This window comes from Mirounga angustirostris, unplaced genomic scaffold (genome assembly GCF_029215605.1).
Source record: "Mirounga angustirostris isolate CCGP_5_RB_7025 unplaced genomic scaffold, mMirAng1.0.hap1 SCAF_8, whole genome shotgun sequence".
NCBI lineage: Eukaryota > Metazoa > Chordata > Mammalia > Carnivora > Phocidae > Mirounga > Mirounga angustirostris.
In genome coordinates, this window is record NW_026991716.1 from 136,282,361 (window position 1) to 136,305,862 (window position 23,502).

Genomic DNA, 23,502 nt, shown 5'->3' on the forward strand with positions numbered 1-23,502 from the left:
TCCAGTGCTTCTGTTTCCAGGAGGGAGGAAGCAAAGAGGGGCTCCTGGGAATTCTGGCGCCGTCACGGTGGCTCGGGGCGGAGGGGTGCTCACGTGACGTGTGCCATGAGAGCACGCGGCTTGGCAAAAACTGAGGATCCCATTCACTGCCCCCGCTTCCCTCAGGAACGTTGCTGAGTGTCCCCTTCCACGAGGAGGGCTTCCTTCCCAAGCCTGGTTAAGGCATGGTTCTTGCCAGACGGAGTATGTTGAAAACATTGGGGGTATTTGTACAATGTTCCGACTCTGCTCCCAGGGATGGCGCCACTGCGCTGAGTCCTGTGCTCAGGAAGGAGTGCTCCCCCAGAGCTTCACCCCGAATTGGAGTCTTCAGCTGTTCAGTCAGAGGTAGTGAGACATGTTTGTGAGGGCCGTCATTTGCCGCTTGATTTGGATAGTAGACAAGCGGGCCGGGGGTGTTATCTGAAAACATGAAAAGCACAGCTTAGTAGACCTCTCCATCCCCCCAGATGGAGAAGTTTAGGGACTGATAAGGGTGACAACCTGGATAATGCCCAGTAATCCCGGGAGCTTCTGTGTGTAAGAAGTTCAGAGTGATGTTCTTCCTGACCACATCCGAAACTTCAGATGGGATTTTTGTGATCACTAGGACTCCAGTTAACGGCATAAAGCAAAACCTAATCTTCGCAGACTGTCAGCTTTAAATCTGAACACTCACAGACACAATCTTCCTCCTGCAGATGAGCGTGTCCGTCCTCCACAGTTGCCTTACGACATTATCCCCACTGCTTTCATTTTCCTGACCTAGTGATTATAGTATAGAAAATGGAAAGTTTGGGCCAGCACAAATAAAATGAAACCAAAAAATAAGTAGAAGAGGAAAGAAATCAGATGAACGTGAATATGAGAATTTCTTGTTCTTTAATATCACGGGTTTTGTTAATGTTTTATAAGTAATTTTCCCTACCTGATTTTTCTTTTATAAAATCTCATAGAGCAATGTTTATGATACAGCCATTTAATATATGTACAAATTGTAAAGAATATGTATAAATGTTTAAACAAATGTAAGAGCATGTAGAAGCCAACATATAAATAAATTGTTAAAAAACCTGTACAGTAAATTCTGAAAGCACTTTTTCAAAACACTTTTTAGTGTTTGTGTGATTTATTTTCTTTCTTCCTTTCTTCCTTTTCTTTCTTCCTTTCTTCCTTTCTTCCTTTCTTTCCTTCCTTTCTTTCTTCCTTCCTTTCTTTCTCTCTTCCTTCCTTCCTTCCTTCCTTCCTTCCTTCCTTCCTTCCTTCCTTCCTTCCTTCCTGCCTGCCTGCCTGCCTTCCTTCCTGCCTGCCTTCCTTCCTGCCTTCCTTCCTGCCTTCCTTCCTGCCTTCCTTCCTGCCTTCCTTCCTGCCTTCCTTCCTGCCTTCCTTCCTGCCTTCCTTCCTGCCTTCCTTCCTGCCTTCCTGCCTTCCTGCCTTCCTGCCTTCCTGCCTTCCTGCCTTCCTGCCTTCCTGCCTTCCTTCCTTCCTTCCTTCCTTCCTGCCTCCAGCTCCTGAAAATAGTCCAGGTGATGGATTTTTCCCCCAAGCCTAATTCTCCTGATAATGAATTAATAATTTAATTCCTTAAGTCAGAGTCACTGATCCTGGAAGCATGTCATAATCACCAGAGAGCTGTAAGAAGCAGATACTGGTGCTGATGGCAAGTATATTAGGGATCCACAGAGAAACAACCAGTGTGTATGCGTGTGCACGCACACCTTGTGTGATGTTTGCTCTTCTCCATATCCTGTAACTTAATTCTATGGTGTAAAAATCTCATGTTACAAGGTAAGAGAATAAGAGGGGAAAGAAGTCAGTTATTTGCTTTTACACACACGCACACAGGTATTTAAACAAAATGAGAAAACATGACAGTTAAAATCCTTTTATTGGGCCCTCAGCAGTGGCCGGGGCCGGGTCAGCCTTGGTGAGCGAAGTGCCTGCTGCTGAGCCCACGCATAAGCTCCATCTCTGCTGCCGTGGCACTTTGTTCATGAGCCCACTGGGACATGACAGGGGCGGCTGGGGAAAGAGGCTGACTGGTGTCCACAGAACAGGCCATCCTATCCACTTGATTATTAAAATCCTCTTCCGCGGAGGTCACCTTTGGTGGGCATTTTTGGGACACCGAGATCTTCACTTTTTTGAGGACAGGTCTGTCCACATTCCTCTCCCCCAAATTTCTTTCTCACCAGTTGTCCAGTCCTGTTCCTTTCAGGTATCTGACCATCCATCCGCCAAAGCATGGCCACAGCCCAAGAATGGATAGATATCCGCCCAGGAGGCCATTTCTCCTTCCGAGCAACATGAGCAGCCGGGCGCACTGGGCAGGATGTCCCTCGACCGTGTCCTTCAGGCATGTCCCGGGGAGGGGCTGTGGTGCTGCAGCCGTCTGCTTTCGGGTGGCATCTACATCCCGTGCAGAACCACCTGGAACCCAGGCCTGAGTCTTCTCTTCCTCTGTCAGCTGATCTTCGACAGCTCCCCAAGCAGCCATAGGTCAGGCTGGGAGAGAGAAGACGGTGTAGCAGGAGTGGGGACCGTGGGCGTTTGGGCCACTTGTCCCTATGGGGCCTGCTCGGGCCTGATCACGTATGTACCACTTCCGTTTGATGATGGAGTGCTGCCGTGCGTCCCCGACTTCATGGCCCGATGGGTCAGATGGCACCCAGTTCACGAGGGGCAGCTCAGGTCTCGCCGTAACTTGGGGGCCCATGGGTAAGCGTTTAGTCTCTCCTGAGGCCCAGTAGCGAACAAGAGCTGTTTCTCACAAGCGGAGTCGTTATCTGGGTGGGGATAGCAAGGCTTGGCTCCCAAATCCTAAGGGCTCACTTCATCGCTCAGCCCTGCCGAAGGCTCCAGACGGCATCCCTGTCTGCTTGGACATTCCAGGTGCCTTTGGCTGCACTGGATCTGACGGCCCCAGCGTGAGAGCAAAGCAGCCTGCATGGCAGCCTGGACCTGCTGAGAAGCCTTCTCTTGTTCTGGGCCCCACACCAAGTATCTGCACACTCTGTGGCCTCGTCAAGTTGATGATACCTCCCATGTGTTCTGATTTAATTGATCTGAGGAAGGGGCCAGGAAAATGAAGAAGGAACCTAAGGGAAAAAAATGGCAGGAGGTACTCAGAAAAATGGTAGCTGACTGCGAGCCGGGAAAAGTAACAGGAATTTGAAAGTGAAAAATTACCCGTTGCATGTTGATACTTGGAAAATTCTCCTTCAAGTGGCAACATTTTAATGACCTACTGTATATTTCGTTCCCTATGGGTTCAAACACATCATGTGGTTCTTAGAGGATATGTTGATTTCTTATTTTATTTGTACCAACCTTTATCACAGAAGAGCTCTAATTACAGAATAATTTATAATATTGACAAATCTCGACCCTGTAAAAATCAGTATTTGGAGAGGAGAGGTAGAGGCACGGTGGAAGAATGGGGTCAGTCTCCTTGCCGAGACGGTCCACACAGGCCTTCCCTGCAGCGGGCAAAGGGCCCCAGTCCTCCCCCCGGGAGCAGACGGAGCAGCGGGACCGACCAGGTGCCCTGTGACACACACAATTAGCAGAAGAAACACGCATCAAGCCCGGAGCAACGTAAGATATCCCCAAATAAAGAAATAGGCCCCTACGTGTGTGTCTTAATTTTTTCAACCTGTTTGATTTAAAATTCTTTTCTCCAAGAAAGTAGAATTTGAGTTCCTTTGGCAAGGGGGGCACTTTCCCACGGGTCTCTTGCACTCTGCCTGGCTTGGCCCGCTGTGCCAAGAAGGAAGAGCCTGGACTGCTTTAGACCCGGGCCATTTCTCAGGGCTGTTTCCAGCAAGCATCCTTGATGGATGACCTAACGTCTTCTTCCCGGAAGAAAAGCAGCCTTGCTTACTGCTTGCTGTGAAAGCTTCAGGCTCCTCTCCTGTAAGACAACCCACTCACTCCATGTGCACGCATCCCTCGGGGGTCTTCCGACCCCCACTGTCCCCCAGAGGCTTGCAGGTCAGGGAGAAGACAAAGCTCGTGCTGTTTGGGGCACCACGGGTAATAAAATCTGTGGTCTGCCTCACCGAAGCCTCCTGCCAGTGTCCGTGACACAGTAACATTTATTTGCTCATAAATAGAACAAAATCAAATCCCAGACCCAGCTGTTAACTTTTGTAAGATAACATTTCTAAAAAAGAATAAGAAAATGAATAAAACCACCAAAAATACAGACCGTGAAAGGATGAGGAATAATCTGTCACACTCCACCAGCAAACAGTATAAAGGAACAGGAGAACAAATCGAAGTTTAAGCAAAGCAGAAAGGAGATTTTTTTCCCCCCAGCTTTATTGAGCTATAACTGACATGTCATATTGTATGAATTTAAGTAGATGGTGTGATGGTTTGATACATGACTCTTACTTGCAAATGACCACAATAAGGTTTGTGAACATACCCATCCCCTCACGTAGTTATAATTTCGTGTGTGTGTGGCGAGAAGCTTTAAGATCTACTCTGTTAGCAACTTTCAAATATATTGTCAACAGTAGCCGCCGTGCTGTACGAGAATATCTGAATGCCGTTGGCAATTCACAGGACCATGGTGAGCCAGTTGGAAGGCCGTGAAACCTCTGGGGAGAAGACCGTTGGGCTTTTCAGTCAACAGTAAGTTCAGAGGTCTGCAGATGGAGGTACATGTCCACATCTTAGGCCAAAACAAAAAGTTCAATGAAGCAATCGGTCTGCAGGATTTGCAGAGCTCTGTGGGCGGAGAGAGAGAGAGACGGGTAAGGTGTGTAACTTGGGCTGGGCAAGACCAGCTGCTTGAAGATGTGAAGTAGTGTTGTGATAAAGGCTGAAGACTTCCCACCCAACCCATGGCTCATGGCTGGGAGCTGCCCTGCAGAGAGAGCGCCTGGAGCAGAGTCGGGGAAGCCCGGGAAGTGGGGTTGGTGGTGAGTCATTCATCCTGGAGAAAAGCCACTGACTTCCTGAAAGTAATGTTGGTTTACCGGCAAGCTGGAGTCATGCGCTTCTCCCCGGGGTATAAAGTGACGTCACAGCATGTGGTGAATGTGAACACAGCCCCCTCGGCTGTTCTGCAGTGGTTCTCAGCCAGAGGTAATGGAGCCTCCAGAACACATTTCCTGAGGCTGGTCTTGTCGTCTGGTGGGTAGAAGTCAGAGATGCTTTGAACATCCTCCAATGTAGAGAACAGCCCTCGAAATAAAAAATTATCCTCCCAAAATGTCCAGAGTACCCAAATTGAGAAACCCTAATTTAAAACAAACAGACAAGGGGCACCTGGGTGGCTCAGCCGCTTAAGCGTCTTGAGTCTTGGTTTCAGCTCAGGTCACGATCTCATGGGTCGTGGGATCAAGCTCTGAGCTGGGCTCTGCACTCAGCAGGGAATCTGCTTGAGGACTCTCTTCCCCGTCCCTCTCCCCAACTCGCATTCAAGCGCTCTCTCTCGCTCTCTCTCAAATAAAATAAATCTTTAAAAAAAAACATAAAGTGAACAGACAATTGTTCTTTGCCTGGGGACCAATAGATGGTTTCAGGTACATACCGAAGGTGCTCAGTAAATGCATGTGGACGAGAATCAAGGCTATTATCGGTAAAATCTAAAAGAGCCCAGGGTAGTTGGGGAATAGAGGCAACAGGGGCCGCACTAAGGCTAAAACCACAACACTTGAACCAGGGAACAGAGCAAAGCTAACAGTGAGTTTTGCTAGTGGTTCTTTGGGGGGATGTTCATGAGTGATCTTTATCATAAAATTATATTTTTCCGAGCTTTTTTAAATTGAGCTTGTATTGTAATTCAAAAAAGTGTTTAAGCTCTCGGAACAATTTCGTTTTGCATGTTAGTACCAACTCTGTTCCCTGCCTACTCGTTAGTACCCAGACAGACAGGGAGTCTGTCCAGCGCACGGACCTCAGTGCATGCTGTTCGCTTCAGCCCTGGCACGGATGATCAGCCCGCTAAGGTGTGAAGACCGTCCTTCCCCTGGAGAAACCCTTGTAGCATGAAGAGACTTGAATTGTGAGTTGGAGCCCAGGACTCTGGTCCCAAGTGTGACGCCAGCATCTGTCACCTTGAACAAGTCTTGCACGCTCTCTGCCCTGTCCCCTCCTGCACGAAGTGCCAAGACGAGAGCAGATTTGTCCCAAAGCCCTTCCCAGCACTGGGAATGTCCGTGAGTCACTTAGGGAAGAGCAGGGCGGGGGCCCCAGGCCCATGGCCTCCTGGCTTCAGCTGGGGGGCAGCGCCTCTCTGGGACAGCCACCCCAAGTGACCCCTCTGGGGACAGTGCCAGTGGGCTTCAGGGCAAGGCCGGGGTGTGTCCAGGAACCTTCTGCTTCCATCACCTGGTGGCCCCGCCAATTCAAAAGCCGCACGTGGCCGCCAGTTGCACCAGCTGCTCCAGGCACATCTCACCGGGCAGGAGACAAAGGGGAGCCTCCCAGCAGATGCGATCCCGGGTGAACGTCGAGACACCCCCTTTCTGCTCCAAACCTTCTTGACCTCAGAGCGGTCAGCAAGCACGAACTCACTCTGCCGCAGTCACGAGGTGGGGCATGGCTGCCCACGCTCTCTTCCAGAATAGTCACTGGCCTGTTGTCATGCACGGGGACGGCAAAGTCCAGGAGTGGCACCCCTCTGCTCCAGCCCCTTCCACGTCTGGAGAGCATTCCCGATTCCCTTTGCCTTGGCGAACCCTGGTCCTTCACAAATGATGGCGGAGCTCCAGAATCTTCCCACTTCCCAGAGTTGGTGTTGGCTAAGTTACAGGCAGGGAGACCGGTTCTCCCCAGAGGGAGGCCATTCCATCCTGGAGATGGAGGAAGACCGCTTCTCACTGCTTCTCACCCCCGGTTTGCCTGCTCCGGGTTACTTTTCTTAATTGATTCCGTTCTCTGATTGGCACCCGTCTATTTTTGGCAGTCAGACATTAATAATGGTTTTCTATTCTGTTCCTTAGCCATCAGAACATAAATAATTTTCCAGTGAAGATGGGAAAGAAAGGGTGGTTAATACTAGAAAAGTTAGGGGTGCAGGGCTACCTAGAATCACACGTAGATAGCAGCCCTGTGCTGGTGACCCCGCTTGCCGGTTCCCTCCCACGTGGGTAAGGAAACAGCCTCAGGCTAAGTTCAATTCCCTACTTCATTTAATACATGTTGGCTGGTAGGGTTATGGATTCACCTGGACCTCAGCCGGATCCTGCCGAGAGCAAGATGGGGTCACTCCTGCCAGGCGGGGTCCTCTGTCCAGCAATGACGCAGGCAGCAAAGGACTGCAGCTCCCAGATTGCACAGGGACCAGCACCAGCTGACGACGCCCCGGACTGACAAGCCGCAGAAGCAGGGGAGGTCTGCGGGCCCCAGACCGATTCAATCCCTTTAAAAGGGGACGGTTTTTGCAGCCGTCGGACTCTTCAGACCCTGGCCACTTTAAAAAGGCAGCTCTGCCCGATTGATCTCGAAACAGAACTGAGATCCTCTCTTCATGGCTTGAACATAATAAACAGTAAGTGCCGAGAGCTGACCTGGACTGGACCGGGGCCTCATCTCAACTAGGCGCCCACGGATTGCGAGTTTGGTTCGTTAACTCGTGTTACTTGTGTTAACTAGTAGTTCGTTAACTACATGTTTGGTTCGTTAACTCGTGTTACTTGGGTTAACTAGTAGTTCGTTAACTACGTGTTACTTCCTACCCTCTGTGTTACCTTTTTCTTTTTCTTTTCTTTATTTATTTGAGAGAGAGCGTGCACATGAATGAGGGAGCAGCAGGGGCCAGAGGGAGAAGCAGGCTCCCCTCCGAGCAGGGAGCTCAATCCCAGGACCCTGAGATCACCACCTGAGCCACAGGCAGACGCCCAACCGACTGAGCCACCCGGCGCCCCTGGGCTCAGTTTTAAACTCTAACGTTTTTTCTTGCTCTCTTCTGCAAACCTCCCCTCCTTCCTTCTTAGCCTTTTGTTTCAGGAACCTGGGACCCCCACCCCTCCCCGAAAAACATGCGAGGCTGGCAGCAAGTACATGACTCCTGGTGAAACCGGCTAGATCCTGTATTTCCATATAAAACCCCCCAGCCCCTTTGCGGGGTAGGGGTTGCAGTTCTGAGGGCCTTAACCTGTTGCGGCTCCTTTGCCGGGCAAAGCCATACAGTCAGTGTTCCTCTTTATTCCCAAACTCTTTGTGTTATAGTTCAGTTGCGAAGCCGGAGGTGGATTTTGGACACCTGCAGGAGGCGGTACATAGTTTACTACGTCGTGGCTCTCGCCTTCCTCTGGGCCCACTGGTGCACCACGCTTCCCCATCTCCATAAAATCAGGTGTCACCGTGTGCCTTGCTCCAGCCAAAGCGCAATGTGTGCACTTGCAGGGGGACGCACGGGATTGTGGGTGCGCATCTCTCTGGCTCTTCGCGGCCCAGGCTGACAAGGGGAGGAGGTGCTGAAGGGTTCAAGCAGCTTAGAACACTGAGCCAACACACAGAGGGGAGGTGGCCTGGGGCGCTGCTCCCCCTACCCTGCCCAGAATTTTCATGAGAAGAAATAACCCCTGCCACTCTGAGCCACTGAATTGGAGTTGTGTCTTAGGTTAACACAAGCTACACCGCATCCCCCCGACCCATGTAGCCGCTCATTACTGAGCCGGAGTGTGAATTCATCCGTAGCCCTAAACAGGTGTCTGGAAATACGCTGGCTTAATGAAGCAGATGTAGTTGAAAATGGGCCATTTGGAAAACTCTCAACCCACCTCAGAATGAAGAGCAGGAAGAAGCAAAACAAAACAAAAATTTATAAAAGCAAATAAACCACTTTTGTGAGATTGAGTTCTTTTGTTGATGTGTTGAAATCACTTCAGACAGATCGATCGATCCATTGTAATTCAGAAGGGTTTGTTCTTCCCACACCAACATCTAAACAGAATGGAAAATGAGTTCCCATAAACTGTAGGCATATACCTACAATGGCAGAAGTATTGGCCCCCTTCACCCTCCCTGGGGAATTAAGGTTTTTCTTGAGGAGCCCTCTGTTCTTTTTTTCTTTTTCTTTTTAAAGATTTATTTATTTATTTATTTGAGAGAGAGAATGAGATAGAGCATGAGAGGGGGGAGGGTCAGAGGGAGAAGCAGACTCCCTGCCGAGCAGGGAGCCCAATGCGGGACTCGATCCAGGGACTCCAGGATCATGACCTGAGCCGAAGGCAGTCCACTTAACCGGCTGAGCCACCCAGGCGCCTGAGGAGCCCTCTGTTCTTGATCCTCTTCTTTGGGATAATAGTAACTGCATCTTTCTAGCGCCTTGGATGTGTCTTTGTAGTTAAGATTTACTTCGCACCATCTTTGGAGGTACTTCTGTGAGCAGCTTTTTCTAATTTGCTTCTGAAATAGGAATTCTTGGCCTTGTGGTCCACGTAATACCAGGTGTGTGTATCAGTGAATTGTAGCCGGGGCGCAGGGGTGCGGGAGCGTCTGGCTCCGGGGGTCCCAGACAGACCAGGGCTGGCCACTCGCCACAGACAAAACCCAAAGGCAGAGGAACAAGTGGGTGGCGGCACAGGAAAGGGATTTATTCTAGCGAGGCCAACGCCGGGCAGACAGCGGACTAGCGTCTCAAAGACGGTCTCCAAAGTGCGCCAAGTACTTCCAGGTTTATATAAGGAGAGATGTGGGGCAAAGGCGGGGGGGCCGTGAAGGTCAAGTCCATCGTTGTCGCGGAGTCAATCACGGCCAGGGTCTTGCTGGCTCAGGGCAGGCCGTGGTGCTTGAAGGGTGGTTTCGGTTCCCATCAGGGGAGGCTTCCCCCACAGGGTCTCCCGTCTGAGCCGAGAGACCAGCCAGAAAGGAGAACCCAACGGGAAAGTTTGAGGTCAAAAGGGAGGCAGCCGAAATCCTCTTTCAGAACCACATCCGATTGTAGGGATATTATTCATGTGCGTATTTTGCATTTTTCGCAGTTGGGGAGCCACCGCTGATTTCTAACATTTCTGCGGAAAGGGATTTATACTTTTCATTATCTTTTGAAAGGTATGGGTGACTCAGTTAAGGATCCAGAGCTACTGCTTTCAAGACAGAGTCAATTTCCTCATCTAACCAGACTTGCTCACATTTCATCCGCCACATCCTGGTCTCGTTTTTCTTTTCCTTATAACACACGGACTGAAGGAATGTCATGAAGAGGGAGGGGTGGCTAATCTCAAGTGGACGGGGGGTAGTTCCCACGAGGTCCTCAAAGCTTCCAGCGGGTTCCCCCGGTCAGCAGTCCGAGCGAGACCCAGTATTTCAGTCCATGCGCCGAGCAAGACCCAGTATTTCAGTCCATGCGGTCACCGTGGAAAGCACCAGGGTCTCTGGACGCCCAGAGCCTCTGTGGTTAAGTGGTAACGGATGGCAGAGTGAAGAGCTGCTCTCCCCCTTCGGCCAAAGGAGGGGAGAAGGGGAAAGGAGCTGAGCCTGGAGGAGGAAGGAGAGAATCCTTCTGCTATGGAGGTGTGTTTCTTTTCAGAGCTGGCGGCCCTGTGTGCGGAGTGTGAGATTTTTGTAGGAAGGGTTTTGGAAAGAAGAGGGAAAGTTGTGGCAGACAGAAGGGAAAGAGAGGGCAGTAAAGAGAGTGAGAAAACCCCTGGCTCTCTCATCCCTATTATTGTTTAAATAAATCCGTGCAGGCCCGGGGAGTGTCCTGGGTGGAAGGCAGGAAGCAGGTGGAGCTTGGAAACCCTTCTCTGACTGCAGATACATTGCTGCCCGGGAGGCTACAGGGGAGCCGGATGGGGGGGTCACCAGTGATTGCTAACATAAATATGCTTAGGAGCACAAACTCTGGGGTATTTTTATAGGTCAAAAGCCATGTCTTGGGGCGCCTGGGAGGCACAGTCGGCTGAGCATCCGACTCTTGGTTTTGGCTCAGGTCATGCTCTCAGGGTCCTGGGATCGAGCCCTGCGTCGGGCTCCGCACTCAGCAGGGAGTCTGCTTGAGGGTTCTCTGTCTCTCCCTCTGCTCCTCCCACTAGTGTGCACGCTCGCACTAATAAATAAATAAATAAATCTTTAAAAAATATATATAAATCTTTAAAAAAAAAGAAAAAGAAAAAGCCTTGTCTTTATTGAGAAGCAAACAGAATACTTCCTTTAACAAGGGATCCTTTGGGAAACTCCAGAAATAAGGACCTAAGAGGGGATAGGAGCCAGCTGACCCTGGGTCACAGCTCCCTTTTACTTTCTGTCTTGCTCACGAAGCTGCGACAGATCCTTTCTTAGTTCTCATTGATTCATGTTCGGTTTTGTGGCTGAAACAGTCACGTAGGTTGATCTGAGAAAGGCTGTCGTACTTATTGAGTTGCGAGCTTTGTCTTCCATGCTCCCTGTAGAGACATGTCTGCAAGTACAGTGACAAGGTGACCTCCTGTTTCTAGAGCGATGCTGGAAAGACCCATGATCGGGGCCTTACTCAGCAAACTAGGCCTGCTCAATTCGTCAGCAGCGCAGTGGAAAAACAGGTTCTCTCCAAGAGAGAAAATATGAAATCAGAGGCAGTGTAGCCAACAGAAAAAAACACAGGGTGAGAAGTCCGGAGAGCTGGTGTCTAATAGCAAGCTATCAGGGCTTCAGTGTCTTGTAGCAAATCAGAAGTCATTCCTGTCCTTTCTACTTTGTGATTGCCTTGGGAGGAAAGAAATGACATATGGAAAAAATTAAAATAACATAACTGTTTCTAAGGCAGCACTAAGTCTTATACCAAAATAATAACAAGACTGATTATCAGATGCTCGCTGTTATAGACATGAGAGACACTGCTGGTCAGCCAACCCCAAACCCATTCATTCCCATTCCCTTTTCTCTCTTGTCCATCTCAACCAAAGAGATGGGAAAAGTCCCCATTGTAGCTAATGCCAGCCGTGTGACACAGTTCTGGCCAGAGATTTAAGTGGAAATTTGTTGGGGGCTTCTGGAGAAAGCCTTTTGCCTTTTTCTTATAAAAGAGACAGAGAGGCCTTGGATTCCTCTCTTCTTTCTACCTTGAATATCAGTGTGATGGCTGGAGCTGAAGCAGCCATTTCATGGTCATGAGGACAGCGGGCCAGTATGCTAATGATGCAGTAGGTTGGGTCTGAGGACCCAGAAGGGACCCAGCAGGACCAGCGAAGAGGGTCCTTGACTTTGTGCAGGATAGAAATCAAATGTGAGCTGAGAAAGTGAAAGCAGAGTTTATTGAATAGCATAAGTGACAGAAAATAGCAGATGGAGTGTCTGGGAGACTTGGAAGGGATAAGAAAACAAGTCTCTGCATCGTTTGGGGCTAGGGGCTTATATTGTAAAAGGAGTCTAGGATAAATGTTCCTTCAGGAATTCAGGATAGGGTCTGACCAAAGGTGACTGACTGAGTAATAGGTGTTATTTTATAAATCACGGAAGGTAGGGGGTGTTGATGCCAGTGTGGGCTGGGGTTTGTTCAAAGCTAATGTCCTGGAACATGTTTGGGATCGAGCTCTTCTTAGATATGATCAGGTTTTGGGAGCCTAGCACAAAAACTCAAAGAATGATTAATTCTCTTTCTTTCCCATTGGAGTGGGAACATAGCTTCTTTGGTTTTCAGTCAGAAATATAGGGGGCCCCTGGGTGGCTCAGTGAGTTCAACTTCTGCCTTTAGCTCAGGTCATGATCTCGGGGTCCTGGGATCGAGCCCCGCATCTGGCTCCCTCCTCCATGGGGAGCCTGCTTCTCCCTTTCCCTCTGCCACTCCTCTTGCTTGTACGCTCTCTCTCTCTCTCAAATAAATAAATAAAATCTTTAAAATATATATCTAGAACATGAATAAATAGGGCCTCAAGGGAAAACAGCAGAGATGGAGCCTTCCTAACATGGAGTCCTTTCAGCTTCCCTACCCCCCTAAGAATTATGGTACAGAAAGAAAGAGCCGAGAGCAGCTATCCTGCCTCTAGATAACCTACCTTGAGAGTCCTGGTTCATCTAAGACTTTTAGAGTTGAGTTTTCTGTTGCTTCCAGCCAAAGCCTTCCAAAGTACCCCTGACACACTGGCTACAATATATTATTACTGGAAGATAGAACTAATTTTATTCAAAAGGGAATGACCATGTAATGATCCGAAATTTCACTGTACTTTGAAAAACGAATTGTATGACAAAGCAAAATTTAAGAGCAAATGTTTTAAGAATTTCTATTTCAGGACGCCTGGGTGGCTCAGTCGGTTAAGTGACGTGACTTTTGGTTTCAGCTCAGGTCATGATCTCGGGGTCCTGGGACTGAGCCCCATGTCGGGTTCCCCACTCATCAGGGGGTCTGCTTATCTTCCTCTCTCCCTTTGCCCTTGCCCCTGCTCGCACTCTCTCTCTCTCAAATAAATAAATAAATCTAAAAAAAAAAGAATTTCTATTTCAATAATTTTTAAACGTACAGAAAAATAGCATAGTTGTAGATGCATATTTCATTTATATAATTTAAATTTTTTAATTTTTAATTTTATTTCATTTTATCTCCATTACAAATTAATATTTTGGAAGTTTTCAAACATGCAGAAAAATACACCCATCAAGGAAGTGTTTCCTTTCTCACACACCCACAGGAGGGGTCATTACCCAGCCTCCCACGTGCATTCCTCCAGAAATGGGGAACTTACTTGTACACAGGCAGCCTTTTTCCTTTTTGACCCCGAATTGCTCGAAAAATCTTCTGAACGTTGAACTAAAACTTACCCCCCGTAACTTTTTCCCCTGCTCCCTGGAGTGACGATGATACAGGCATTTTCTCTATCTATGGATCCTGGAACCCACTCAGAAAGGAGGTATTTCAGAGGAGGGTCAAGGATGGAACGGAAACAGGCCTGCCCATCCGCCGAGGTGGGAGCACATTCCAGAGGCCTGAGCCTCCTCCTGAGTGGGAATGTGGCCCTCCCCACTTCCTCCCCCTTCCCCCAGCCAGCTGTTTGCCTGGCTCTAGTGGGAGGCATAGGAGGGGTACAGGAGAAAGACCTTGGCTGTCAGAACCATGGAGCTGACAGTGACTGAGCAGCCAGAATCCAGTCCAGATCATCGTCCTGCCGCGGGGAGGTGCTCCCTGAGTATGGAATGGAACCGACAGACGCTAGCTGTTTGTGGCATCTGAAAGGCCCCACACCCCGACCTGGGACAGGTGTGCTTTGGGTGGGTGGTTTTTCCAGCTGTGATGCTGGATGCAGGCCCGACTGGCAGCTGGTATACCTGTGTGCGGAGCTTGGCCGTGGCCACAGAAGGGAAGAAAGCTCCCCGGGTCCCCAGAGCCCCCAGGTGCCCACGCAAGCAGTCTCTGTTTCAACCCATGGAAGCAGCCCGTGTTGTTGACCTTCTATAGGAGAAGGAAGGGAGGGAAGGAAGCCGCCCCGGACCTGGGGGCAGAGAGGGCAGGTGCCGCACAAACACGTGGGAGAGCGTCAGAATCACTGGGGCATCTGGATTTGCAGAGCTGTCCGTGCGGGAGCCGGCGGCCGGGCTCGCTCTGCTGGGGGAGGTTGAACTGTGTCTGGGCCGGCTCTGGGGCTCCGAGAGGCCACGCTGCTTGAGGTGAGCTATGAGAAAAAGCAAACAAGCCTGTACCCAGCTCCCTGGACCTCAGGGCTAAGTGCAGCCCTGTGTGTGCAGGTGAGTGTAGATAGATAGATACAGTGGCGTATATTCCTTCTTCGCAACGATAATAATGAGCCTCCAACCACCCTCCTCTGAAGGCTGCCTGACACCCAGCCCACTGCTTTGGAGCCAGGCCAGCGCTCCAGGGAGCTGAGCCACAGGCCAGGAGAGCCCGGGGGGTGGGGGCGGCGGCCCGGACGCACAGCTGTTTCTGCCCCGAAGCCGGCAGAGAGCGAGACAGGAGCTCACTTCATTTCCTCGCAGCCGGTAAATGTCAGCTCAAGCAGATGGCAGCCCAGTTTTCCTGGGCTGTGGGCTGCCTACGACAGTGAATACAGAACCACCCTCCTACTGCCCCGATCCCTGTAACCGCTCAATGTTTCTCCCGTGTTATCAGTACCTTGTGCATCGGTATTTCGATTCTGGACTCCGGGAATGAAAGACAAAGGCATGTATCATCTGAGCTGCCACAGCAGCCCCCGTGTCTCCTTAAGAGGCTCAGTTTCCCAGCCAGCTCCAAGCAGCTGTTCCTACGCCCTCATTCTCCACTCAGCAAGGACTCCTTGAACACCAGGTGCCGGGTGTCCAATAGTAACTGTACAGACACACCCTAGCTTTGCGGAGCCAGTGGGATAGTGGGGGACGCGCGGACTGATGGCTAGCACCTCCCTAGTGCCCGCTCCGGCCCAGCACTGTCCCAAACCTTCCGTGCATCTTCCTTCTCGTAAGTCCTTACAAAAGATGAGGCATCTGAGGCACCAGGAAGGGAAGTAAATTGCTCAAGATTGCCCAGCAGAGAGAAAGGGTAGATCCAGGCTTCATACCCAGGCCGTTGGGCTGCATTGTTCTTGCCTTGGACTCCTACGTGATTTTGTCTGTGAAGGCAGCCAAGTCAAGCCCAGATGCGTGAAGGATTCAGAGAGTGAACTGCTAGCAAGGGAAAGGGCAGGGAGACGTGGCGGGGAAATTGTGGGGTCAGAGCTCTGGGAAGGGTGAAGGCTCAAGAAAGAAAGCTGGCCTAGGAGGGAACTTTCTGAGCATCACTAAGGATAAAACCACAATGGACGGGAATGACAAACTTGGGAAGACAAACTCATTGGTCACCATTGGAGGATGTTAATGGACCAATTCGCGGTCATTATTTGAACGCTAGTAAATAAAGGAAAAGAATCCTATTCTGCCTGTTTTGTTTGTGTGCCCACTGGGTGACATAGAGTCGATGGGAATTTTCTGTTTCTAGAAGAATTTTGGCTACAAATGAAGAAGGAGTGAGAGAATAGAACGTAACTGTTGGCAAGGATTACAGCATGGAGGGCCAGGGGTCGCTACGTCACCAAGAGGAGTCACCAAGAGGAGCAACCAGACGGATGCTTCCTGATGGGAAGCACACACCACACCCATGAGACAGAATCTGCTCAAGCTTCTATATCTTCCACCTCTCCACCCCCCGGGCTACAGATAATACAGAGGGCAAAGCAACCTGCGGATGACGCCACAGGGACCACACTCAGCAGAGTCCCGTCATCCCCTTAATTATGCTCCATGCCAACCAGAGCCTCGCCAGAGAAGTGTGTCTGGAGTGTTCACCAGGCTTTCAGCAGTGGGGAACCTGGAAGCCAGCCCAAGAAAGCAATGAGTGTGACGAGAGTGATGGAGACCAGGAGGTATGGGGAGCAGTCACAGGAGCCTGGAGGGTTTCGCCGGGGAAGCTAAGGGGGTTCAGAGTCACTGCCTCCCCAAGTTTCCTGTGTGCTTTTAGTCCTCTGAAGTCGATAACTCGATCCTCAGGCACACAGAGGGTAAAGCAGGAAGAATCGAGATGTAAAGAAGAACCACTGGATCCCCACCCATCTTCTGCAAGTGCTTCCATCGGGGCGGCAGTGACCTGCACCTGGCTGGACCCCAAGGACCAGTCTTCGTCCTGCCGAACCCGTTGCAGCCTCTGCCATCTGCTCTTTGAGACGCTTCCTTCCCTTGGACTCCAGGACCCTATCACGGCCGGCTGTCCTCCCACCTCACGGGCGTCCCCCCACTCAGTGGCACAGGCCAGCTCCCAGCCTCTGGCGGACTCATCCAGGCCCCAGGCTTTAAATGCCATCGGGATGCCCATAGCCTCCATATTTACATCCCCGCCCAGCCCGCGCCCACGGACAACAGGCTTGCGTGACCTAGCGCCCACGCGACACCTCCGCCTGCACTTGCAATAGGCCATCCCAAAGTCACATGGCCCAGCCACCTCCCTCCGCTGCCCCCATCTGACGGCAGTGCCATCTTGCTCTGGCCAAAAGCGTGGGGTTGTCCAAACTCCTGTCTTTTCACGCATATTTTTATCTGCTCTAACACCAAAACCCATTGGCTCACCCTTCAAAAGCCTACGCAGGATAGGACCGTTTCTCTCCACCCTGCTCCCACCCTCCTCGGGGCACCACCAGCAGTGGCCTCCCTCTCTGCTCCCTGCTCTCCCTCCCTCTGCCCTGCACTCAGGTTTCAACATTCCAGACCCTGGGATGGTCTGATGAAAACCGTACCTGAGCATGTCACTGCTCTGCTCCCACCTCTCAGGGTCACCGGGGCCCACGTCCCCTCCCCCTCCCCCGTCCAGGCACTCCCTCCTCAGGGGTTTGCACTGGCTGTTCCTGGCACCAGAAACGCCCTTCCTGAGACACCCGCGGGGCTCATTCCCTGGATGACGTCAGTCCCTAACTCTGACGTCACTTCTCAACGAGGGCCCCACTGACCCCCGTTTAAAACTGCCCCCCCCAGCACACTCCTGTCCTCTGCAGCACTATCACCACCTAGCATGTTATGCATTTTGTTTGTCTGATGTCCCCTCTGTGACAGGGACTTTGCTTTGTGTGCTGTGGCGGTTTCCCCAGTGTCTAGAACAATCCTTGGCGCACAGTAGGTGCTCAGAAAATATTTGTTCACTAAATTCATCAGCCGGGGTAAGAATCACTGCAATGGACGACCACCGAGCTGCGAATCCCCCGCCCTCACAGGACGACAGGGTACTAAGGATTCATTTCTTCACTGGACTGGCTTCTCTGGCTCCCACGAGGAATCAGGCACCGTTCTCGGACCGGGGACATGCCTGGAACAAATCGGACGAAAGCATCCCTGCTCGGCGAGCTTATGACACAGTGGGAGGAGGGTGACAGACACAAGTAAGTAAATAAACAAACGGTTTCTTAGAGAGGGACGCGTGCTAAGGAGAAAATTTGAGCAGGGAAGAAGACTTATCTCATGAGAGTGTATTCGTTGGCTCGGCCACTCGAACAAAGTTCCACAGACGGTGCGCTTAAACAACAGAAGTTTATTTCTCAAGGTTCCTGAGGCCGAAAGTCGGAGATCAGTGTTGGCAAGTCTGCGTCTTCTCCCTGTGGCTTCGCTCGGTCTTCCCTCTGTGCGGGTCGTGTCCTAATCTCCTCTTTTTATAGGGACACAGATTGGATTAGGGCCCACCCATGTGACCTCATTTTAGCTGAATCGCCTCTTTAAAGGGCCCGTCTCCAAACACAGTCACATGCTGAATGTGAATTTGGAGTGACACAATTCAGCGCATGACGGCGGGTTAGGTGGGTGGGGGACATTTAGGTAGGGACGCTCAGAAAGGCCTCATGAAGAGGACAGTTTTTAACAGATCTGAGAGAGTGAGAGAACCAGCCACGGGGATGTGTAGGGGTGCAGCATTCTAAGGGCAAAGGCCTGAGCAGGGGCCCCTGGCGCATTTGAGGAAGAGCAGAGAGAGGTAGGTTATGTGTTGGCTGAACAAAACAGAAGCTGATGGCCCCGGAGGGCAGGGTCCTGGATCACAGTGGACATGGGCTTCTGGGAGTGTGACTGCTAATTGGGGGCCAGGCTCGTGATCTTGGGCCAGGAGGGGCAGGGGTGATGTGGTAGAGGGAGGCACTTATTCTCCGAGTGCTGGAATGCTGCTCCTGGCCCAAGGGAGCCCCCGGGCGCAAGGTTATACCCATCTTGAAGGCAAACACTGGTCGATGCATTCAGGACACCTCCAGGGGCCACCCCTCTCTGGAGGTCCTGAGGGGTCGGTGAGGTCTGCATGGCAGCTCAACTTCATTCTCCCTTCCCTTGGCATAGGGCCTGAGAGCCCTCCCCAGTACACCAGGTCCTGCTCGCAAACCCCACCAGCGCAGAGTCTGTGTCACAGGCAACCAAACCTGAGTTCATGGGAGGCTAACAGTGGTCAGACCCTGGATATATTTTTAAGACATTGCTGACAGAATTGAGACATTCTCCTCCTTTGGCAAAGAACCGAGAGAGGATCAGCTGAGGTTGTCCCTAGCTCTAGGATCCCATTATCTCCTCAAGCCCAGGGGACTTGGGACACACCTTTTAGAGACAACTATGCCACAGCAAATGTTCTGGGCTTTTCCCGCCCTTGGGAAAAGGGTTCCCATTCCCACCCCCTTCCTGGCTTTTTGGGGGTTCAGCCGGGGCCAGGCCTTTGGAAGGATGATGCTTCCTACCCTCCTTCTTGACCCTGCCTCCCACCGTCCTATCCCTCCCTCTGAAGAGCCTGGCCTTCCTTCTCATCTCTAGAGGAGATTCCTTCCTCACCTCCTCCCCTTCCAATCATGGGCCCTCCAGGAGCCTACAGCTCAGGAGCAGAATATGCCCAGACTTTCCCCACTCAGATGAGTTCCCTTGCCTCCCCAGGTTCCACTTGCCCGTTAGGCATCAGAGCTGAGCTTTTTCTTGAATGTCTCAAGCTCTGCTACTTTCTCCATCTGCTAACTGTGCCCGTGTCCGGCGGGGGGAGCGGGGGGCCCTTGGCCCATCAAGGCAGTGTGCACGTAAGGCTGCTGCTTCGTCAGCCACCCATGTGGACGGTTCACTCCAAACCAGAGGGCAGCGACCTGAAAACCCAGCAGGCTCCTGGCCCATTCAGCCACTTGTCAGAGATAAGGGGGCAACCACTACAGTTCACTGAGTCTAAGATGCACACCGTACCATTGCTGAAATCAGGTCATAGCCAACAATTCAGTTACATAGGTGAGCGGGCAGCACTGTTTCTCAGCGGCACCTGAAATCGTGCTTCGTCTTCCAGTTGATTGTGTCTTAGATTCTATAAACGGTAAAGCTCAAGTGCTGGTCTTCACCGTAGGAAAGTTTCTACAGTACGTACAGCATGCCACGATGCAGAGCTTCAAATTATGTGATGCTAGAGAAGGCACAAAAGAGGGGGAGAGTTAAAACTTTAAAGGACTAGGTCCTCCCTGAGATCTTATCCCTAATTTGTGAAACAGAGCTAAGAGAAAAGAATATCAAAACATGTCTCAAGCAACGCATGAGCAAATGAGAGCTGAACTGTACATCTGTGAATCTGAGTACATATAAACGCTATTTCCTGGGACCTCATCATTCTAGGAGGGCTTCCTGGAAGAAGTGAGCTTCAAGTTTAAAAGAGGGCCAGAGGCTACTTTGTATCATTTCATGGGTAAAGCTCCATTTCACAGAGGAAGAAACTGTGGACAGCTTATGAGCGTCATACTTGGGATATCCACACTTCATAACTAAATTTGTGATCAACAGGACAGAAGGCTGAGGAATGATTTGAATCTCTGCCAGTTGTTTATTTCCCAATTCATCACCTGGGAGGCTGTCCACAGAGGACTGAATATCTGGTCATTTCCTGTCATTCCTGAACGTCTGCAAGGGCACCACAGTGTCCTGCTTGGCACTGGGGACTCTGCTCCTTCTGGAACGTGCTTCGGAGACAAAGAGCCCGACCCACAGTCTTCAATGTGAGCAGGTTGTGGTGAGAGATGCCCTGGTGGTTTGGGAGCCTGGTGGAGGTCTCTGGGGCTGTGCATACACGCCCATGACAGGAGAAGGGAACAAAACCTCCAGACCCACCCAAGGAGCCATTCTGGGTAAGCCGTCTCCCTTCTCCCCTCCCCTGCAGATGAGTCCTGGCATCTGGCTAGAACCCAGTGCCGTGAGGGGCCCTGCCTCCCTTCACTTAGCTGCGAGGGCACCCGCGGAGGGGCAGCATAAGCCAATGAATGATGCACGGATTTGTGCTGAAGTCCACACGCCCTGAGTACAAGCTGGCTGATGGCAGTGTCTGCCCCGAAGTCAAGGATGATACCCCAGAGTGGGAGGAGGGGCTGCAGGGAGAGGGAGGAGACCCCTCGCTCTGCACCCACCAGCCCTTCACAGCTGCCCTGCTTGTTACCTCCCGAGCTTTCAAGCCCTGACCTCTGACTCAGCGCCCATCCGGCAAGCAGGTCAGGAAAGCTGGCTCAGAGAAGTCAAGGTCACATAAGGGGCCCGCCTGGAAGTCACAGTCTCCGTTTTCTCTGAGACAACACGCCTTTGATCCCCTCAAATTCTCCCTGGTGTGGAAGCGGAGCACAGTATCCTCACCTATAGAAAGCTGGTGAAGGCAACATTTATTGAACCCTTGCCACTCGCCAGGCACTCACTAAGCCCCTTCTGGGAGTTAACTGGAATCCTCAGCACAACCTTAAATCCGCTTCACCCGCAGGGCAACTGAGGCACAGAGCGTTGAAGTGACTGGCCCAGGGTCGTGCACCGCCCGGGCTGGGACCGGGGAGGGCAGGCCGCGGACCCCCGCCTCGCAGCGCCGCGGGCCCGGGCCGCGCCGCCCTTATAAGGCCGGGCGATCCTGCAGCGTTTCCAGGCTCAGTGGGGCACCCGCGGCCGCGTCCTCCTGCGCGCCCAGGAATGTGTGGAATCTTCCCCCTCGGCGGCCGCCCGCCGCAGGGAGGACTTCCCCTCCGGCCGGGGGCCCGGGATCAGCCCCCCGAGCACAGCCCCGGGGGCGCGGGGCGCCGACGCCAGGCCCGCCCGGCCGCAGCGGCCTCGCCGCCGGGGGGAGCGCGGCGCCTTCGCGCGCGGGACGCGGGGGCGGGGGGCGGGGGGCGGGGAGGCGGCCGCGCGCCCTCACCTGCCCCGGGGCGGCGCGGCGGGGGCGGGGGCGGGGGCGGGGGAAGGCGCGGAGGAGGCCGGGGAGGAGCCTGCGCGCGGCGCGGAGCCCCGGCCCAAAGCGAAACTCCTGGCGCTTGGCGGGCGCGCGGGGAGCGGAGACGGGCTGCGCGCCCTCGGGCCCGACGCGCCCCGGCGCCCATGGCGCTGAGCAAAGGGCTGCGGCTGCTCGGGCGGCTGGACGCCTCGGGGGAGTGGAGCGTCCTGCTGGAGGCGCGCGGCCGCGGGGACTGCCTGCTCTTCGAGGCCGGCACGGTGGCCACGCTCGGTGAGTGCGACCGCGCCGCGGACCCGGGGCTGGGAGCGCGCTCCCCCGGTCTCCCGCCCCGGGGGAGAGACGACGCCCGGCCGTGCCCAGACTTCGAGGAAGGGGCACCTCCCTTCCCCGAGGTGACCAGTCCCGGGCGGCGCCGAGACAGCCGGGGCGTGGGGGTCGCGCGCGGGGTGCGGGCGGCCGGTTTGAATGAGGGGACCCCGGGGACGCCAGAGTGCCCCGCAGGCCGGGCCCAGGGCGCGGCGGCCCGCGGCACCTCCTGGGGGTCTGCCCTCGCCGCGCCCGCCCGGTGGTTGCGCTCTTGGAGAGCCGGTGTGGCCTTCTGTGCCCCCGCGCCCCGCCGGGACACGTGACAGGTCCACCGCGATCCCAGGGGATTGACCTAGGAGCCGCCCCGACCCCGGGCCTGACGCTCGTTTTCTTTTGCACCTGTTGATGAAACCAGTGATTGCCCGTTGGTTTGTGTTGGCTAGCTTCTGTTCCCGAGGGGATAGGGGACACAAACACGGGAACACAGACCCCGGAGAAACCTCTGATGGAACCTGTATTGACCCCACGTAGATACTTGGCCGAGAAGCATCAGTTTTGCAAAGTGCAGAACTTGTAAGCAAACGTACCACCTGGTGACTCTACCTTTATGCTGGATGTATTTGTAGATGCCACGCCAGTGCATTTCACGTCCGTGCTTCAGGAAGTGTTGAGACTGGCCTTGTGCCAAGGACGTTAGTGGTGATCTCATTTAACTTTCACAGTTCTGCAAAGGAGCTACTGTTAACGCCATATATTATAGATGAATAAACTGGGGCCTGAAGAGGCTATGAAACTTGCCTGACCCAAGGGGACACACCTCTACCTGAGTCCTACCTGAATCCTAAAAGCTGCTGCTTTTAAAGATTTATTTGAGAGTTGGGGAGGGGCAGAGGGAGAGAGAGAGAATCTCAAGGCGACTCCTTGCTGATCTCACACCCTGAGATCATGACCTGAGCTGAAACCAAGAGCCAGGTGCTTAACCCATTGAGTGTGCAGCTGTTTTTTTTGTTTTGTTTCTTTTAAAGATTTTATTTATTTATTTGAGAGAGAGAATGAGATAGAGCATGAGAGGGGGGAGGGTCAGAGGGAGAAGCAGACTCCCTGCTGAGCAGGGAGCCCGATGCGGGACTCGATCCCGGGACTCGATCCCGGGACTCCAGGATCATGACCTGAGCCGAAGGCAGTCGCTTAACCAACTGAGCCACCCAGGCGCCCAGTGCGGCTGTTTTTATAATGTCATACAACACGTGGCGTCCTGGTATCACCAGCCAATCACCCTGTCCCTTGTTCTGTGGCTCACTTCATGGGGAAGGCCAAAGTGAGCAAAACCAAGTAGGACTGTTAGAACTTTAAACTTGAACGCTGGAGAGTAGGCTTCCAGCTGGTGTCCTGCTATACCATCTTACCTTGTTTGTTTGTCCTAAACAAAGCACAGAGGAAGGTCACTGTCCTTTAGGTTCTGGATGACCAGGGCACTCACTTCCACAACACTTTATAAACGTCTCTAGTCTTTTTGCCCCCCCCCCCCATATTTGTATGCATGGATTCTTCAGTTAGGATATGCCTCTTGGAAGAATCAT

At 52.4% G+C, this 23,502-nt stretch overlaps 1 protein-coding gene and 2 long non-coding RNA genes across 9 annotated transcripts in view; 1 reads left to right on the forward strand and 2 right to left on the reverse strand.

The window, feature by feature from the left end:
- Positions 1–4,646: 4,646 nt before the first annotated feature.
- LOC135365635 (uncharacterized) lies at positions 4,647–8,915 on the reverse strand. Its single transcript, XR_010413822.1, has 3 exons — positions 8,781–8,915; positions 5,028–5,181; positions 4,647–4,776 (listed from the first exon to the last, which is right to left on the reverse strand). It is a non-coding gene; the product is annotated as an uncharacterized LOC135365635 (long non-coding RNA).
- Positions 8,916–10,655: 1,740 nt separating this feature from the next.
- Positions 10,656–21,466, reverse strand: LOC135365638 (uncharacterized). Its single transcript, XR_010413826.1, has 3 exons — positions 21,037–21,466; positions 12,975–19,828; positions 10,656–11,685 (listed from the first exon to the last, which is right to left on the reverse strand). It is a non-coding gene; the product is annotated as an uncharacterized LOC135365638 (long non-coding RNA).
- A 181-nt stretch (positions 21,467–21,647) lies between these two features.
- Positions 21,648–23,502, forward strand: part of SYNJ2 (synaptojanin 2) — a 99,524-nt gene continuing 97,669 nt past the window's right edge. For 3 of the 7 annotated variants that reach the window (XM_064598292.1, XM_045865811.3, XM_045865813.3), the window contains exon 1: positions 21,648–21,886. In XM_064598292.1, the coding sequence (XP_064454362.1) occupies positions 21,760–21,886 (127 nt within the window). In that variant the 5' untranslated portion in view covers positions 21,648–21,759. The remainder of the gene's footprint in view (positions 21,887–23,502) is intronic. The other 4 variants (XM_045865809.3, XM_064598290.1, XM_064598291.1 and 1 more) reach the window with 2 other exon arrangements.